The following is a 20,107-nucleotide window of genomic DNA, read 5'->3' as shown; positions in this document are numbered from 1 at the left end:
TAATCCCTCAGGATATTTTAATGAAAGATAAATTTTTAGCTTTCCCCATCTCTAAAAAAGAAAAAATACCCCATTTTACGCCTTTTCTACATTTTGGTTCAGTCCATCTGTACTTTCATTGATTTTTCATTGGTTAGTTGTTGAGAGTCCAAAATTTATCCCTGGTATTAAAAACATTTTGCCCCATGCAGCGTGTATCCTTAATTGTAAAATGTCACATATGAATAAACAAGGATGACAACATCCATAAAAGCGAAGCTCTGAAACTGTAGAACAAACGAACTTTAACACTTTTATAGTGTCAGAACTGAATAACCATAATATGAATGTATAAGAGTCGAAGCAAAATTGTAAGTAAATTTGTTGAACAACTGCTTGATACAGGATAATGTTTATAGACATACTTACATTTTTAGGACTTAATAGAGTTGATTTGCTTATAATATTGTAACATTTTTTCCCAGGAATCAGTATACCAAAAATCAGATCAATCAGATAATTAGATCACATACAAATTTGTTGTTAAAAAAGTAAAAAAAATCAACGTGTTTAAAATGGACGTACGGACATTCTGGTAGTGATTATATTGTTGCTACGCTTTCTAAATCGTACCTTAGTACTACAGGAATCACCATGGAAAATTTGAAATCGATAGGACAATTCTAACATGCCTATCGAAAAAGCTATCCATAATGGACGACCCTAATTATAGAAAAGCTTCGCTTTAATAAAATAAAGTTTTAATTAAAAATAATATATTTTAGAAATATATCTTACATTAAAACATGTAAGCTTATCAAATAATATATACATCATTAAGTAAGCCCAAGTCTTTTTTCATCTTTTGCTCTTTCCTCATTTCTTTTATCATTTGATAGATACTTGCGAAACCAAACTAAAAGATAAATTAATAGGTAATTATCACATCGTATTATAGACAGCTTTCCGTGAATATATAAATGAAAAATTAAAGATTAATTTATCATTTTTATCTTAATATTTTGGAAAATTTTCTGTAATACGATGCTATACATGATTTTTCAGAATAGCTGGTTCTAATCCAGCGGATATCAATCGGTTACGAAGCCAAACTAAAATATATTTACAGTTTTAAGGATAAATAAAAAGATAATAGGTTGGAATCTGGTCCCAAAACTACATCATAACTAAAATCGTAAAAATGGTTTTATACTTCTGTTTGTCGGGTGCGCGACATTAGAGAAGAGGGAATGTCTAAGACCAAAACAGGAGCAACGTATTACTATGCACAATTGGGACTTTCAGACAAAGGTCGTGCATTCTGTAGTTGCGGGTTACTATTAGAGAAGAAAAACATTTACCATCAATTAGAATTCCATTTCTCGAACAAGTGTAGTTATCACAAGACCTTTAATAAAAAAAATCATCAGCACTTACAAGTATTAATTCCATTAAATTAGATGCCAGTTGTTTTTTTAAAACTAACTTTCATTGAATGAAAACAGTAATTTAAGGACAATTTTAAATTAGTCGAAAGTCAAAAATATTTCAAGGTTTTATATCTCTATTCTAAGATTACAAAATTTACTGACAATTGTAATTCATGTTTTTTGATAATGATCCTTGCCTTGAGCAGTTTATATTATTGGAGATAAGGGTAAATATTCCAGATTTTGCATAATCATCCAGATCTATGATAGTGTTGAAGGGTAGGTTGCACAGGTTGGTAGATTTATAACCATTTTCTAAATAGTATTTTTCTAAATAAAATTGTTTTTACCTATCATGTAAATACATTGATATTTTGTTACCTATAATATCACAACTTAGTGCACATGATTTGCTATGACAATTAGAGCAGCACTTTTTGTTCCTGGTTTTCAATTCTTGGGTATCATAAATATCTCCCAGAACCAAAGCAGTAACAGGATTGTCTTGGCATATGTCATCTCTTGGTGTATCACCTAAAATAGAAAAATAGAAATAATAGAATAATAGAAACAATAAAAAAAGAAGTTATGAGTATACCTTGCACAAGATTGCATTTTTTCATACAGTCCCCACCATAATAGCAGGTAATACAACACTTATCCATGACACTTTCATTATTATTATTGACTGCATTTGGATCTCCCCCATTCTCAAGAAGTCCTCTTACTATATGTTCTTCCGCATTAACACAGCTTTTGTGCAATGGAGTGTCCCCTAAAAAAAATATTATAAAAGATTTCACATAATGTTTAATTTATGGTAAAAATACTTTTTCTCGTACCTGTGCAAGATTTTTGGTTTACAAGCTGTGGATACCACTGCATTATTTGACTGCTGGGACTTGTTAAATGAAGGATATTAAAACCTTCAAATGATGTGGCTGTTACAGGTGCACCTGCCTCAATCAATTTCTTGAGAACAGCTGGAAACTTGGCAGCATAGAATAATGGTGTTGAACCTAAGATTTGAAGAAAAAAATCAAAGGGTATTGTCAGTTTCATGACATAGCCTCTTATGGGGCGATTCGTCATATTTTCACAGTAGCTTTTCTCCTTTTTCTAGTTCCGGGGGGTGGGGGGCTTTTACTCTGTGGGGTCAATTGCCTAATCCTGCGGGGCAATCATTAAGATTTACCTAACCTAAAATAACCTGCCAAAATCTACTGTGAGAATATGATAAAATGCCTCTTAAGGGGCAATGTAACGAAACCGACAATACCCAAATCAAATTAAATGATATATTTTACATAAAAAGTTTTAAGTTTCATTTCAATACCTCTGGTACTTCTGGCATGTATATCTTCTGGATAGTTTTTGATTAAGACATCAACCAATTCAAGAGCAATTTCATTGGTATCATCAAAATCCATTAGTGTCCGATGAAGAGCAGAGGATGTTGTATTGTAGAGGATGTTGTATGGTTTATATTCAACTGATGAATTATACCTTAAAATTAAGAACAGATAAATAGAATTAAATAATTAGTAACAAGTTTTTAATTTGTAGGTAATAGACTTACTTGTCATTATAATCATCATCATAATCAGGAGGTATAAAAGGTTCATTGATGATACTTGTAGCTGTAGGTTTGCAGGAGGCTATTGCTATAGCAATGTCATAAACTTTATGCTTTATCAGCTCATGTAAAGTATTCAAAACTAAAAATAGATAAAAATAACATTAACCTTAAAGATATTATTATGTGGTTAGAATGAATACAAGACTTCATGAAAATCTGCAAAAATTTAAATTGCACAATAAAACTATTTATACTAACCCATTGGTTGTGGCTTTCCCTTCAGGTATGCACATACATTGTCCTGGCTTTTAATAAAAAAAATTAGATTTAGAATACTAACTCAATCACCTATATGAAATGTAATTTATCAACTAAAAGAAATATTAAAAATTTGCTAAGTAACAAAATAAAAAAATCTCATTATGTATTCTAAATATCTATACATTAATTTACCTTTCACTCAATGATTTGATTTCATTTATGTATTGGAATAGATCATCATATGTATAATTTGATGGAGCATCTATAGCTAGTTGTTTCCCATTAGATGATGTAAATATTATCACCAGTAGTGTGATGATGATGGACAAAATTAAAAGACCTGTACAACATTATCATTGTTTGGAAACATAAGCTAAATGTATATTAGGGCGGGTTCATATCGGAATTAGACAAAGAGGGGATATGCAACATATAAAATTACCCTTAAAAACATTTCTGGCCGAAAAAGAATTTTAAAAAGTTGAGTTTTAGAACGCGACTACTAAAAAATATACTTCATTAAAATTTAATATGCAAAGATGACATTCAAGAAAAATTTTGAATCAAAACTACGGCTTCATGGTGCTCCCTGGAAAGGCCTTGAGGAGCTGAGTCAGGAACTTTTGTCCGTTTCAAAATGTCTTGTTCCTAGCCTTAGAAATTACTAAAAAACCACAATTTTTTAAGGTTTATTGACAATTGTCCAATTTGTAGAGGTTTTTTAGATTTTCTCAGGCTAGGAATGAAATTTTTTGAAACGGTCAAAAGATCCTGATTCTACTCCTCAATGCCTTTCCTGGGAGCACCATGAAGCCATAGTTCTGATTCAAAAAATTTTTGACTCCCATTTACAAATATCTATACAATTGAATGTCTGGTCGTCAGCGGTTTTAAGACTTAGGATAAATTTTAAATCATCCAGAGGTGTATTATACTCATACAAATCATTTGCAGATCCCCGCTTTGGCCTCAGAAAAAAAATGTCCAAAATCGACCCACCCTAATGTATATTTTGACAAGTCAAGGTAATTTTTTTCATCATATGGAATATATCATATCTGAACCTTTTCAATATAAGTTCCTTTACCTGCACTTATATCCAAAACCATTACAATCTTAGTTTTCCTGAATAGTAAGTTCAAACAAAGTAAATACACAATAAATTTTGTATTTTTGTAATTTTAGAAAGAATTGCAAGTTACCTTTTGTTATTACTTAGAATTGAGGTGGAACTTGAAGTTTCACTTTTATTCTTAATAAGACATAGCATGTTATTAAAAAAATATGAAAAATTTATTGACTTCATCAATAATTTTATTTATTGATAGTAGGATTTTTTTTTCTTCAATTTTCCTTTCAAAGTCAAAGAAGCCTACAAATTTTGTTGTATTGGAAAACTGAAACAAATTTTCAATTGCAATTTATTAATCAGGTTAAAAAAAAGCAAATACCAGTTCAGAATCATCATCAGATATCTCATTTTTCTCCTTGTGCAACAGTTTGAAATCATAAACAAATTCTATCCAACTTGAGCCAAAGATATAGAATTGAAACAGTTCCAAGGAAGAAATAAGAAGGCAAAAAACTGTTATTATCCATGTTGTTTGCAGTAGAAGGAAAATGTTGTTGGTTCTGTTGTGGCAATCATACCTTAACCATAAAATTTAAAATTGTTAATCTTAAGGGATTTCCCAGTATAATTTTTTATAGTAAAACCTGTATGTATACACATTCTTAAGCTCTTTTAGTTGTCCATATGCAGATCAACCACTGATATATAAAAGCTTTGCTTTACAGCTAAAATTCTGCTTTAGTTTGGCTATAATAAAAATATGTTTATTAAGAAAACAAGAGTCTTGTCTATTTGTCTTTGAGACAATAAGATTTAAAATTAGAAGAAACATTTCAGGCTTTTCAATCAGTTTAACAATTAAAATGTTTTAAATAAATTTACCAAACAGATTTGTGGGGAAATTTAATGACTCCAGTTATCTCCAATATTTGCAGGGTTAAAACAAGTAGAATCAGAAAGAAGCTAATCACTTTGTTTCTCATTCTGGCTTGAGCTGCCTCTTTTCTGATTTCATCTGATCCAAAGCTGATGTGCTTTATATTTACAGCAGGAATAGGCAGGAAGAGAAGGATTCTGTCATGCATACATTTGTTGTGACAAAAGCTGCCATACCAAATAATTAGTGTTGGGACAACAACAATTATAAAAGAGAGAGTTGTGATTGATATAAGGATACCAAGTTTCCATTCTAGGCTAAATATAATAATGCTGAGCAAGGTTGAAAACCTAAAATATATGGAAATAAAACCACAGCAGTCAATAGGTTGGACTTAAAAGTGTATTAGTAGTTACAGTGATAAAAGAAATTTAATCTTTTAGCTAGATCGATTTTTTTTCAAATAAGATAAAGATTTGGCAATTTTCTGATGATAGTGTATTTTACAAGAGAACCACACAGAAAACATTAACCTACAACTAGGCCAAAGAAAATAGTTTTCATGTTAATTTTGAGAAAACAAGACACATTCCATAAAAAGTATGATTTCAAAGTATTAATATTTTGAATTTTAATAGTTATTTCTTTCATCGTATTATAAACAGCTTTATATTTGTAGAAAGCTGGATATAATACGATGCTAGACATAGTTTTTTCGTATGGATGAGAACCGGTTCCTATCCACCGGATTCGAATGAATACGAGAAATATAATTTTGTCATTAATTTGCATTCCTATGAAACTACCACTGAAAAAATTTCTGCATCACCTGGGAATCAAATCAACAGAGCTTCTCGCCAACAGCTTCAGCTTATTCAAGATTTTGGGTTCTTCATGTAAAACATTAATCTTTAATGAGCTCATGCCATATAAAATACAGGCTATAGAAGTTGTTATGCTTACAATTGAAGCTATTCGATCCTCAACAAGAATTATTGATGAATTCAATCTACTTTGAAAGAATTCATTTGGATCTTTGTAAGATACTTCAAATATTAAAACACCACTTTGTAGAAGCAACTGCAAGGATGACTCAATTGTTGCCTCATATGCCTAAATATAGTTCTAATGAAAATTTATGTATCATAATAAAAATGTTTTATCTTATTGTTTCCAAATTGCAAATGAATAAGTCACTCAGAAATGGACTAAAACCCTACCTTCAAACCTTGGAATTGTTTTCTCAATTTTGCATTGTCAGGATTAAAAAAACTCTTAAGCCCCTAAATTCAAAACAAGCTATTATTTCTTGACCTAAATTCTTATAATAACAATTAATAATATGTACATTGTACAATCATAATTAGGTAGCATGACTAATCCATAGATGAATCCTACTCAAGTATAAGTTTTCCAAGCGGAAAAAAATGCAAATGAATCGCAAATAAATGGTGAATTCGCAAAATTCGTTAAAAAATTGATGGGGGGGATTTTTTTGTTTTGGGGGGGTTGGGGGTGTCCCAACCCCCAAAAAAATAGCCTAAAACCACCACAGAACCAGTAGGTATATTCCCTGAAGAGTAGATTCCGATCGATTAAGTGGTTACTGAGATCTTAAGGGACAGACGGACGGACAGACATCAAGCTACTTTGTATTATAGATAGTAAGGTTTTTAAGTCTGAATCTTAAGATTTCAATAACTTCTAAACTTATTGAGTGGTCCTTTTCAGAGAATGATATTGGTCCCAGGGTTCCTTTAGGCTATCTTATTTTTTTATTTAAGCCTTCGGATGGTTTTAGGCTAATTTTTACCCTCTTCTTACTATTTTGATCAAAGGGATCCTAGATGCTGGGGCCATAGCTGATATTTCCTAAAATTACCTTATATATCATGGTTGGTTGATAGGCCAAAGCAATTGATAATTTTTTAAAATTTGTTTTCTTTTTCAAAATAAGATCAATCACATATGAACAGCTTGGCAGTATGAGGATTATCACTAAACAGAGAAAAATAGTAAGTTAAATGAAATGTAGTTTTACATAGTGGTATGCAGAAAGAATTAAAATAAACTGTGTTACTTGCCACTTTCCAGAAAGCAAACATGAATAATAAAAAATAACAATTTGATTCTTAACTCTCTGTTAAAACATTTATCTAAGGTTTCCCACAGTATCTCTTGAAACAGTTTCAAAAAGTCTGTGAGATGATTATTTTTGGAAATCTTTAGAATTATTACTATTATCAAATTTCTACTTATAGAGATATTACAAAACATACAAAATGAAAATGATAATGCAAGGAACAAGGTCTTATAAATGTCCTTTTGGTTGTCTTAGAAAATCTAAAAATGCAGTGTTTTTACTGTCCCTGTATTTAATACTAGCGGCTACACCCCCTGGAAGACTCTAGGGACACTTAAGTTGGGAGGGAAGGAAGTCATACCCCTAATTTAATTTTAGAAATAGAAAAAAAAATTGGGGGGGGGGTTAATTTTTTGGGAGTTTGGAGATATCCACCACCAAAATAGCTAAAAACCTTCCCTGGACCTTTAAGAAGCTTCACTTTAAAGGAGAACAATATCGGTTCAGCGGTTAGGAAGACCCTTTGCTACAGACCAAAAAAGTTTACTACTTTATATAATATTATTATATGTATAAACACATTTAATTTTTTAACTATTTATTTGCGGAATACATATGTTTCTCTATAAAAATAGATCATCAGTTCCAATTAAGATGTATAAAATAAGAGTTAAAAAGATATATGTCCATGCATTTTGAATCCTTTTTAAAGACTAACCAAATGAGAAAGAAGTGTTAGAAAATTGTGCCCCCTGCGGGTTTTTTTTACTGCCTATATCCTCTTGGGGTTGGGGGGGAATTAGCATCTTTATATAAAAAGGGGGATATAATTATTAAGATTTAACATAGAATGAAAAACAAAAAGTCATAAGAATTAAAATAAACTGTGTTACTTGCCACTTTCCAGAAAGCAAACATGAATAAGCAAAAAATAACAATTTGATTCTTAACTCTCTGTTAAAACATTTATCTAAAGTTTCCCACAGTATCTCTTGAAACAGTCTTAAAAAGTCTGTGAGATGATTATTTTTGGAAATCTTTAGAATTATTACTATTATCAAATTTCTACTTATAGAGATATTACAAACCATTCAAAATGAAAAAGATATTGCAAGGAACAAGGTCTTATAAATGTCCTTTTGGTTGTCTTAGAAAATCTGAAAATGCAGTGTTTTTACTGTCCCTGTATTTAATACTAGCGGCTACACCCCCTAGAAGACTCTAGGGGCACTTAAGTTGGGAGGGAAGAAAGTCATACCCCTAGTTTAATTTTAGAAAAAGAAAAATAAAATTGGGAGGGTCAATTTTTTGGGAGTTTGGAGATATCCTCCACCAAAATAGCTAAAAACCTTCCCTGGACCTATAAGAAGCTTCACTTTAAAGGAGAACCATATCGGTTCATCGGTTAAGAAGATCCTTTGCTACAGACCAAAAAAGCTTACTACTTCATATAATAGGATATAATTATTAAGATTTAACATAGAATGAAAAACAAAAAATCATAAGTATTTATGTATTAATTGTACCCTTTATTCAACATTTTTACGTTATATTTTTATATAACTTTTTTTTCAAATGGTTTTTAATTTTATATAAAAAAGGTTGCATTAAATATATCTAAAGATGAATATTTGAAAAAGCTAATAAAGAAACAAAAGCTTCTTTATAATTAGTAAAACTACCTGATATTATAAAGGCAAATGAATACAGCTGAGGAATTCCAAATCTTGAGTAGGAATCATATTCAGTTTTTGCAATAATATCTAGGCATAAAAAAATTATATTTATGTTGGTTTTGACCATTTTAATAGATTTAGAGATTTTATATAACCAAGCTTATCTATAATTCACTGTGTCTATATTTTTCACATTTTCTCCATATCTTTGGTGTTTTTGGTCCAATTTTCAAAATTATTGTAGATAAGGGTATATTGTTCTAAGGAATTTTTGTATCTGTTGATGAAAGGACAAGTAGATTTTCTTTATTTTGACATATTTCTTCATAATTTTAGTGTTTTGGGTCCAATTTTCAAAATGTTTGTGGATAATAATATCAAAATTATATTTCCCATTGTTTTAGGCATCCTGTATACTATTTTCTTTGACTGTCAGTCTGTCAGTCATCTACATACAAAATACAAATATTATAACTATAAAAATACTTGAGTGAGGTTTCATGATTTTTTTCTAAAAAATTCTGTTATAGAATTTAACAAATGCTCTTTAATTCTTCTTTGTTGTATTCTTATTCATGATTTTTTGTTCTTTGCTACTAATGGATGTTGACATTCTTTGTATCCAATAAAAAATATTTACTCAACTTACCACTATCATATAAACTTGGCTGTACTTTACCTTCCTAGAAAAATAGATATATTAATACCAGATTTTCATATTCTCTAATAAAGTGAAACTTGCAGCAGGCTAAAATAACAATTACCACTTTCACCTCATATACCCTGGCCTTCAGCTCCTACTGTATGAACAAAATGACTAAAAAAACAGATCCATGATAGCAAGCTAGATTAATTTTTCCCCTTTCATAATATCCACGTATACTCTACATTACTTTTTCCTAAAGGAAAATTAAACTAATGACTACTCTGAAAATGACATAAATAACAAGGATGACAACATCCATAAAAGCGAAGCTCTGAAATTAAATAGTAAAGCAAACATGAACACTTGTAGATTGCAAAAACGTAATAAACAGAAAATTAACCTAAAAGTAAATATAAACAAAATTGTATATAAACTTATTGCAAAATTACATACATATAGGACATACTAACAATTTTGAACTTAATTATTGAGATTCAGAGCTTAAAATTCTGTAGGAATCATCCTAATTGTGACAGAAATGAATATCTAAAGTTTGGCATCAATAGGACAATTCTAACATTCTTAAATTTAAAAAAAGCTAACCGTTACGTAGGGATGAATACACAGACCATTATTACAGAAAAGCTGGGCTTAAAAAAATTTGCAGTGAAAATTTATGTAGATAAATTTACTAAATAGGTTACCCATGTAAAATCAGCTTTGGACCAGTAATTATTTGTGACAATGATATCACTGATTATATCCCAAGCAGGAAGGACAACATCAAGAAGTAAAAACATCAGGTTTCCAAATGTAAACAAATTTGTCTTCACACTGTAAAATACAGATTTTTAAGTACCAATAGTAAAAAACCCGCGAAAACAATAGCGTTTTAACCACATCACGTTACAATAGAGACTTAAAAATTGTACCTACAGCTAGATGTCTAGCATGTGACACTAATAGTGAGAGCAGGGGGAACGTCTTGGTTCATAAACAGGTGCAACTATCATGCACATATGGAACTTCAAGACAAAGGATGTGCAACCAAAGGTTTTGTTGTATGTTTCTTAACCTAACATCCTTTATGTGGTGTGCATTAGAAAAAGGCATCATATTGCAAATAGAAAAGATTCTATGGATTCTCTAGATGATCACTTGAAATCAAAGAAGAAACCGTGCCCATTGATGTAATTAACCAAAAGAAATTTCATATCTAAACTGTTATAAATTTTATTTTTATTTAATTTGAAGAGAAAAATATTTACCTAGATTTTTCTTGTTTCTCATCATCTACCATCTATCAAAATATCAAAACCATTAATATAAAAATTGTTTATATTAATATTTATTAATAGTTTATTTAAATTTAAAATTCATATATGTTAACCTTAGGGAGCTTGTCAAAGCATTGAGATGAGCCAAGAGATTCTACAGGTTGGGTTGTTTCAGATTCATTGTCATATTGGGAAGTGGTATCGTTTCCTAAACAAATGTCTTCTGCTAATTAATAAGAAATAGTCATAGAATTTCTTTCCCTAGAAACATTTAGGGATGCTTAAGGGAATAGGGGGGGGGGGGGGGGGGGGAGGTGGCGTTTAGCAAAGTCCTTTGGTAATGACAAACACACACAATCTGTGTTTAGTGCCCTAGGAATATGGGTATAGATGTCACCGCTTTTGGCCAACCTATTCTATTGACATTATAGTAGAGGGAAAGAGAAAGGAAATTGTTAAAAAACCTCTAGAAAAGAGATGGGGTGTAGGGTATTTCCTGACGTCAATAGAATAGGTAGGCCAAAAGCAGTGACATCTATCCCCATTTTGCTAAAGCACTATAGACAGCTACAAAAAAATTAAGATTTTATTCAAATTGACTGATATGATAATACCTGAATCACTACCATCACAGGGTCTGTTATCATCTTGTTTGACAAGTATTGTGACACAAGGTGTGGTATTCACCTCAATAGTTGTAACATGCTTCATCCTGTCATCAGCTTCAAGCTCTTCTTGTTCTTAAAGAAAGAAGTAGTTTGTGCTTGTATTGCGTAAAATCTGTGAGTTAGCTTCAGTCGAAAGCAATTATTCAGTCTAATTGTTATCAAATATGGATTTAATTATACTATGCGTTTTGTCAATATTAAGAACAGTTAGACGTAATAATCGCTTATGACTGAAGCTAACTCATGAATTTTACGCAATACAAGCACAAACTACTTCTCCCTTTATTCAAAATCAAAAAGAAAAAATGTTTTCCAATATGGATTCGAATCCGAATAATATCCGCTGGATTTTAACCGGACGGAAAAAGAATGTATAGCATCATATTACAAACATTTTCCTTCAAATATTGAAATAAAAATCATAAAATCAATACCAGCTTTGTTAGCGTGGGCCTTTGAACCGGCCTTGGGTCTAACGAAACTAATCTAACCAAACAGACAGACAAAATTAAAAGTATATACTTAATAAATTGGTGATTCTTTTTTTTAAAATGATTGTTTAAGGAACTACTGGTTGATTTAACTTTCAAATTTAAATTAATCTTTTTCAATGAAAATTAGAATTTACTTTACCTTTAAGTGCCATTATAAAAATCAGTAACAACTCATTGCATAATCAATAAATTGTCTAAAAAGTACATAGGTACATATTTTAAAAGTTAAATCTCTGGGCATTGCAATAGGGTGGTGAAATTTTATCTTATTCTAAGAGAAAAGTTAACAAGGACATACTTCCATTTTTAGGACTTGATTATGGAGATTCTTCGCTTATTATATTGTACTTTGTTGTCCTAGGAATCAGTATTCCAAAAATCAATAGTATAGGATAATTGTATCATATTAAAATTTGTTGTAAAAAAGTTAAAAATCAACATGTTTTAATAGTTATTTCTCGCATCGTATTATAAACGGCTTTCCGCGGATATAGAAAGTACAAAAAAACTGGTTTTAATCTTATGAGTGTACATTTCTATATTCGTAGAAAGCTGGATATAATACGATGCTAGACATAGTTTTTTCGTATGGATGAGAACCGGTTCCTATCCACCGGATTCGAATGAATACGAGAAATAAACATACGGACATTCTGGTAACGATTATAGAGTTGCTACACTTTCTAATACCTAACAGTCATAGGAATCATCATGCAACGTTTAAAATCGATCAGACAATTCTAACATGTCTAAATTAACAAAAAATAGGCTGACTGTTACGGATGGACAGACAGAGGAACTGACGTTTTAATATAAACAATTGCTTTGCTTTAGAAACTACTTTCAACCCTGGTATCTTTAGAAATATCTATTAGGATAATGAATTGAAGTTCATTCATTGCACACCCATAAATTAATAATTAAAATTATTTAATTATAGTTTTTGATGGAAAACTTTAACATGAAGATAAAAAACCTCATGGCTTTGAAGGCACCAAATGAGAGAACGTGATAATAAAACTTTTTCTCGTATTCATTCGAATCCGGGGGATAGGAACCGGTTCTTATCCATACAAAAAACTATGTCTAGCATCGTATTATATCCAGCTTTCTACGAATATAAAAATGTACAATCATAAGATTAAAACCAGATTTTTAGCCTGTGCCTTCGGCACCTCGGGGCTGAAAAAACTGGTTTTAATCTTATAATTGTACATTCTATATCCGCGAAGAGCCGTTTATAATACGATGAAAGAAATAACTATTATTTTACTGTGTGCAGACACTTCCACTCATTATCACGGTTCCACGACAAACGTAAGAGTCCCAAACGTCAGAGTGGAAAAACATCAGAGTGGACAAACGCAAGAGTCCCAAACGTCAGAGTGGGACAAACGTCAGAGTGGGACAAACGTCAGAGTGGACAAACGCAGGATTTTTGGGACAAACGTCAGAGTGGACATTTTATAAGTAAAACGTATGAGTCTCGATTTTATAACATAACAATGACTCTGGACAAGCACAATATTTTCTTTATAATTAGGTTAGGTTAGGTTATAGGCTAGGGGGCCGAGCGCCCGCGGCTAGGCAGGCTAGGGGGCCGAGCGCTGCGGCTAGGTAGGCCAGGGTGCTGAGTGCTGCAGCCAGAGTCATTTTCTTTATGATTAAGTTAGGTTAGGTTATAGGCTAGGGGGCCGAGCGCCCGCGGCTAGGCAGGCTAGGGGGCCGAGCGCTGCGGCTAGGTAGGCCAGGGTGCTGAGTGCTGCAGCCAGAGTCATTTTTGTCATATAATTAAAATAGCATAGACTCTGATGTTTTACTTAAGCAATGTCCACTCTGACGTTTGTCCACTCTGACGTTTGTCCCACTCTGACGTTTGTCCACTCTGACGTTTGGGACTCTTGCGTTTGGGACTCTTGCGTTTGTCCACTCTGACGTTTGGGACTCTTACGTTTGGGGTAGGACCATTATCACATCTTCATTATTTTTCAATTGTGGCTATGCCATTAGCTTTAAGCAAGGATATCCCAGCTTTATTAATAGTGGCGTCATAAAAATGAGGGAGAAGTGGGAAAGAACCCCCCCCCCCAAAAAAAAAAAAAAAGATATGGATAATTCCTCATTTTTATGACGTCACATTGCTGATTTTTTTAGACACTTTGTCCCCCTACATAGTGTTTGATATGTCTAAAATATACTTGTTTTTGGGTAAGGGAGGGTTATATCCATAGGCGTCCAAGGGGGGGGGGTAATGGGGCGATTACCCCCCCCAAACGAAAATGGGGGGATGCCGTAGGCACCCCCAAAATTTTTTTCATTTTACCCCCCCCCATTTAAAATTTACCCCTACTCTGGGGGTGCCCAACCATTAAGGAGGGGGTATTTACCCCCCCCAAACAATTTTGGGGGGGTAAATACCCCCCCCAAAATAGAAAATCTCTAACAAAAGAATTTTTTGCGCGCTTCGCGCGCATTTTTAATACTAAATTTTTTATAAAATTTAAATTACCCCCCCCAAAAATTTTACCCCGGGGGTAAATTTTCGGGGGGGTAAACAAATTTTACCCCTGCCAACAGATTTCAGGGGGGGTAATTACCCCCCCCCAAGCAAATTTTACCCCCGGAGTAAAAATTTTGGGGGGGGTAAAAAAAATTTGCGGCGCGCTTCGCGCGCCATTTTACCCCCCCCCCCAAAACCGAATTACCCCCCCTTAAAAAAAATTTACCCCCCCCAAAATAAAAAGCTTGGACGCCCCTGGTTATATCAGCCCGTTAAATACTACCCGCCCCCCCCTTAGAACCCTCTTGGGGGGAAGAATAGTCTATCTCTACTAATGACTCTTTTGATGTGATGGCAGCCCTAATTTTTCCCTTAAAAATATACGTTAAAACAAATTTAAATTATGAAGAGTTTAATTTTTTCTGCTAAGAACACAAAATTCATAACCAACACGCCCAACTACGCATCCCACTTGTTTAAGAGGCAAATGTGTACTGCCTACTTTTACGGATATAAATCGTTGAAAAAATCTTAGAAAGCCAGAAGGACCTGATTAAAAAAAATGTATACTTTTCTATCTGCAGTCTTTAAAGTTTATTCTGGACTTATAAAAGAAAATTCAAAAGATTTTACATTTTAAATTACATGGACATGCAGGACGAAAATAATGAGAATTATTTATTCATATATATTTATTATCTTGAGGTAGGTAAATTACTCCTTGCAATCTCCCCCCCTAACCCCCCCCCCCCACCCTCGGCTACATAATGCTTAGTACGCGCCTATGAAAGCTAGGATTTTATTATCCTAATTTTAAATTTTTAGCTATAGATTTTAACCATAGTAAATAATAATCATTTTTGTGACAAACTTATTTTCTGCATCCTAGTACACACAAACAAGTCTATCTATTATCTGCATCCTAGTACACACAAACATGTCTATCTATTTTCTGCATCCTAGTACACACAAACATGTCTATCTATTATCTGCATCCTAGTACACACAAACATGTCTATCTATTTTCTGCATCCTAGTACACACAAACATGTCTATCTATTTTCTGCATCCTAGTACACACAAACATGTCTATCTCTTTTCTGCATCCTAGTACACACAAAAGTGTCTATCTATTTTCTGCATCCTAGTACACACAAACATGTCTATCTATTTTCTGCATCCTAGTACACACAAACATGTCTATCGTCCTATTATAAAAAAAAGATTAATGTTTTTTTGCATGAAGCTTAATATTTCAATAGCTACTAAACCAAGTATTTTATCGAATTTAGGTAAGCCTCACATAGCCCCTGTCATTTAATATCTCTCCAACCACTGAACCGCGCATTAAATCTAAAAATTTAGATGGTTTAGGGCTATTTCATTGCCCTTCACTAGATGGTATTGAACTCTGTTAGTAATCTGCAAGATATTTAAAAGATCTAGGATTTTTTAATGGCTTTCAGGGCCATATCTTTGCTCTTGCGCTCATTGAAACACAGGGATTTAAAGGGAGAAGAAAATAGACGATAAATTTATTACATCCCCAATGATTTACATCTTCTGTAGATCACAATTAGTGATTAAAACATTGAAAGTTATAAAAACATCATAAATAAAAGTAGTTAAGCCAACAAATTTAAAAACTTTGGGGACTAGTGTAAAAGACGGTCCAATTTCCCCTTCCTCCCTGTTGAAACATGTTTGTATGTGTGTGCGTAAAAAAATCATTCCTATGGCACCTCTAGTGAAATTTTCCGACTGGTTTTCTGTCCATTAACCAACGTAGCATCAGAAGTGCTAAAATTATATTCGTTTAAAACAACAAAAACAGCAAAATAATTAGTTACTAAAAAGTTTTAGTCCTGGCTTTATCTGGAAGATAAATCCGATTAATATCCGCTGGATTAGAACCGGTTCTTAGCTAAACTGAAAAATCATGTATTACAGATAATTTTCCTTGAATATGAAAATATAATCATAAAATTATGTGACAAAACTGGTTTAATTCTTATAATTTGTTATTATCAGTCAAAATCTGTCTACAATATAATGCGATAAATAACTATACTAAATTTTATCCGAAATCCCCCCCCCCCAAAAAAAAACTTAAAATTTAATGAGTAGTAGAGTCGAAAGTACTTTTGCTATTTTTGCTAAAAATAAAATATCTTTAAAATTGTAGGAATACTTTCCACGAAAGATTGTATCTAGAAACTACGCAAAAAAAATTTAAAATGTTAAAATAATTTTTAAAATTTTAGGCAGACTTTTTGAAAAATGACGGCTGTAGCTTTAGCCGCGATATGACTAAAATAATTGGCGGCTGCAGTTTGTAAATAATATTACAGATTATTTAATTTATGACTAGCTGACGGCTGGCTGCGAATTTTGCAAAATTTGGTGGCCGGCTGCAGCTTTTAAAGAAAAAAATGTTGCTGAAAGCGACTGCAGCTGCCGAGCTTCGTCAATGAATATTATTTTTATAGTATTTTTCCTCCTAAAGAAGGTTATGTAAGTTACTATTGGAAGAAAAAACGGTGATTCCCCTTTTTAAAAAAAATTCTTGTATGTATAGAGCAAACATTTCTAAAATAACTTTAAAAACTTCAAGTTTTTGGAAAATATATGCTTATTACATCTAAAAACTTTTCACCATACTATCGGCTGCGCCCCTAGCACCTAAGTGTTTTGTATTCGATGGGATAGAGAAAGGGAAGAAAATAGCACAAAACCTGCTACATACAAAAAAACCTTATTACATTAAAGTAAAACAATAAAGAGGGCAGGAGTTATATGTTTTAGCCTTGACAACCTGTCCCGACTCTGTATAGCTTGGTGCATGAAATTGAAAAAGCTAATTGTAAACTAAACTAAATTAGCACAGGGACGTCAAAGCTTTGTTATACAGAGAGGGGTAAAATGAGCGGTTTCAAAGGTTTGAGAGGGGTAAAATGAGCGGTTTCAAAGGTTTGAGAGGGGTAATCTCATGTTTTTTTAAAAATTTGATGGGGGTATATGAGATAACTTTAGGCACTTTGATTTAGGGGGGGGGGGATTTGTTAAACTGTCTAAAATGCCCCCCCCCCCCCCCCACTTAGGCACAGTGCTTAACACGCAACTGGGAAGCAACTCTATTATCGTTACAAGGAAGTCCATATGTCTATTTAAAACATGTTGCTTTTTAACCATTTAAACCAAAAAAAATCCTTTTCAACTGTTGTTGAAATCCTGATTCGTAATACAATAAGATACGAAGCAACTCTGTAAGCGTCCTAAAAATATGTAATTAAACAGTATCATGTATTTAAGCAGTTTTGCAACAAATTTACTTACACTTTTTATTCTACTTTATACTCTGCTTTTTCAACTCTGACACATTACAAATGTTCATATTCGTTTGTGTTACCTTTTCATAGCTTCGCTTCATGGATGTTGTCACTCTTGTTTTTCATTAATTCAGCGTTTTCTCTAAATCTTTCATATTCTACATTTTGTGTGGGATCAGAGGGATCTTAAGGAACAAGACAATGGCCAATAAATCTATTTACATCCTCAAAAATGATACACAAGTATCTGTAGATTACAATAAGTGGTTGAAACGTTTGGACGTTCAACTCATAAACAGACAAATCATAATTCAATTAAAGTCCCTAAAGTCATTAAGCCAACGAACAAGAAAACGCAATTACCAAACTTTGAGGACTAATATAATAAAATACCCAATGTCTCCTCCCTCCCTGCTAGAACAAGAACGTCCATACGCCGGAAATTGTATAGGAAATAGAACCGAGTCAGATTATTACTATCTTTGTGTGTGTGTGTGTGTGTGTGTGTGTATGTGTGTGTGCATGTGTGTGTGGAAGTTCTTCTGTGTTAGAAATAGCACCTTACCAAAAACTTTTGATTTTTGAATTCAGGATTTAAATAAAGCAATAGGTTTTGGTAGTTGATACCACAGTAAAAACGAGCATAAATTAAAGAATAGTTTTGCAATCCTTCCTGAGGCAAGTCCACTCAAAGTGCCTTGTCGAAAACTAAACCCTCCCCTCCCCTTATTAGTAGCGAAGCTACTCTATAATTCGAAATGTCCGTCTGTCCGTCTGAGACAAAGTGGGGGAAACGTGATTTTCTCGGCTCCTATAAAAGATAGAAAGCTGAAATTTTTAGTGAAGATTCTTATAACATATGCACAACCCGCAGATATGGCTCAGTGGTTTAACGTCCGCCTATCTGTTGGGGAGGTGTCGGGTTCGAGTCCCCAGACCGCATCAATACTAAAGATGTAAAATTAGTACCTACTGCTGCTCTTTCAGGCGTTAGAGATTGGAGTAAGAGTAGGGGGGAAGCCTTAGCCCTAAATCAGGTATGCATGGGTGGTCCTTGGCATGGTGCACTAGTAATCGAAAAACGCTGTAAGGTCATAGGTTGATTGAAAAGTCCTTGTGGACTAGCATTGTGTAGTAGCTCACTAGTGTATTAGTGACGTTTGATAGTTCAACGACTAGGAGTCATGTTAGATCCTAGGTTGCATTGAAAAGTCCCTAGGATTTGATGTGGCTTCAGTCATTGCTGATACAGCGTCATGTTCATGCTTTGGTTGCATTAATTGTCGCAATAACACCGTGACCAAAAAATCACGAAACCTTAACTCTCCACCCTTAGGTTTGACGTGTAAATTACCCACAGGTTCTAATTAAAGTGTCAAGGAAACTGTTGGGAAGGATGCAACTCGAATCCGCGTCATACCAAAGACGTTAATAATGGTACCTACCTGCATTGTTCGGCACAGGACAAAAATGCAGAGTAGGGGGAATGCCTTGGCCCCAAACAGGCGCAACTCATTACCATGCACAGTTAGGATCTCCAGACAAAGATCGTGCAATCAAAGGGTTGGTTGTCTGTAATGTACTGTACTACGGGTATGAGGTGAAGGACCAAGAGTCTGGCCTTGAGTTGACAAGTTGACTGTTCAGTCCAGGTGCAACTCACCCACACGACATTAACATTATAACATATGCACATCTAATCTATACATTGTTTTGTCCATCCGTCTGTTATTTGGGGTGCTAGATCGATTCCTACATTTTTATGTTTTTCTGATTTTCTCAACTCCTTTTTAAGATAACTAGCGGCTTCGCCCCTAGCCTCTAGGGGCTTTGCCCAAGAGGTGATAAAAAAAAATTATTGCGAGAGACTATAAAGGACCATGGAAACTCCTTCAAAAAAAAAAAAAAAAAAAAAAAAAAAAAAATGGGGGGGGATTTTTTGGTTTTTGGGGGGGTTGGGGGTGTCCCACCCCCCGAGAAAATAGCTTAAAACCACCACAGGACCAATAGGTAGATACCCTGAAGAGTAGAATCCGATCGGTTCAGTGGTTACCGAGATCTTAAGGGACAGACAGACAGACGGACGGACAGACGGTCAGACGGACAGACGGACAGACAGACATCGTTCTACTTTGTATTATAGATGGGCTGAAATTTTCAGGGATTGCTTAAATTTACATTTTACATTAGTTTTATTATGATTTTTATATTAATAGGGGTGCTAGATTGATTCCTA

General features: G+C 33.3%; 1 protein-coding gene across 2 annotated transcripts; it reads right to left on the bottom strand.

The window, feature by feature from the left end:
- Positions 1-738: 738 nt before the first annotated feature.
- On the bottom strand, positions 739-12,303 carry LOC145303899 (uncharacterized). Of its 2 annotated transcripts, XM_080145559.1 has the most exons (24): positions 12,182-12,303; positions 11,495-11,620; positions 10,994-11,088; positions 10,872-10,903; positions 10,308-10,437; positions 9,607-9,640; positions 8,964-9,044; positions 7,081-7,196; positions 6,419-6,481; positions 6,028-6,311; positions 5,204-5,548; positions 4,701-4,899; positions 4,452-4,501; positions 4,337-4,374; positions 3,442-3,589; positions 3,247-3,293; positions 2,989-3,127; positions 2,746-2,915; positions 2,252-2,428; positions 2,008-2,184; positions 1,791-1,943; positions 1,607-1,724; positions 1,341-1,387; positions 739-895 (listed from the first exon to the last, which is right to left on the bottom strand). In XM_080145559.1, exons 1-24 carry the CDS (start codon positions 12,192-12,194, stop codon positions 816-818), a joined length of 2,862 nt encoding a protein of 953 aa, XP_080001685.1. In that variant the 5' UTR covers positions 12,195-12,303; the 3' UTR covers positions 739-815. The 2 variants fall into 2 exon arrangements, with proteins under 2 accessions (XP_080001685.1, XP_080001686.1); XM_080145560.1 differs by lacking the exon at positions 1,607-1,724.
- Positions 12,304-20,107: the final 7,804 nt, after the last annotated feature.

The sequence above is a fragment of the Acartia tonsa genome, chromosome 13 (assembly GCF_053477335.1).
Source record: "Acartia tonsa isolate MP-2025a chromosome 13, ASM5347733v1, whole genome shotgun sequence".
Taxonomy (NCBI): domain Eukaryota; kingdom Metazoa; phylum Arthropoda; class Copepoda; order Calanoida; family Acartiidae; genus Acartia; species Acartia tonsa.
This window is presented reverse-complemented; position numbering and strand designations above follow the sequence as displayed.

Coding starts and splice junctions, on each gene's coding strand:
- LOC145303899 (XM_080145559.1), bottom strand. Junction 5,549..6,027: donor TCTGTTGATTTGATTCCCAG/GTGATGCAGAAA, acceptor CATATATTTTAG/GTTTTCAACCTTGCTCAGCA. Junction 1,725..1,790: donor ACTAAGTTGTGATATTATAG/GTAACAAAATAT, acceptor AATACTATTTAG/AAAATGGTTATAAATCTACC.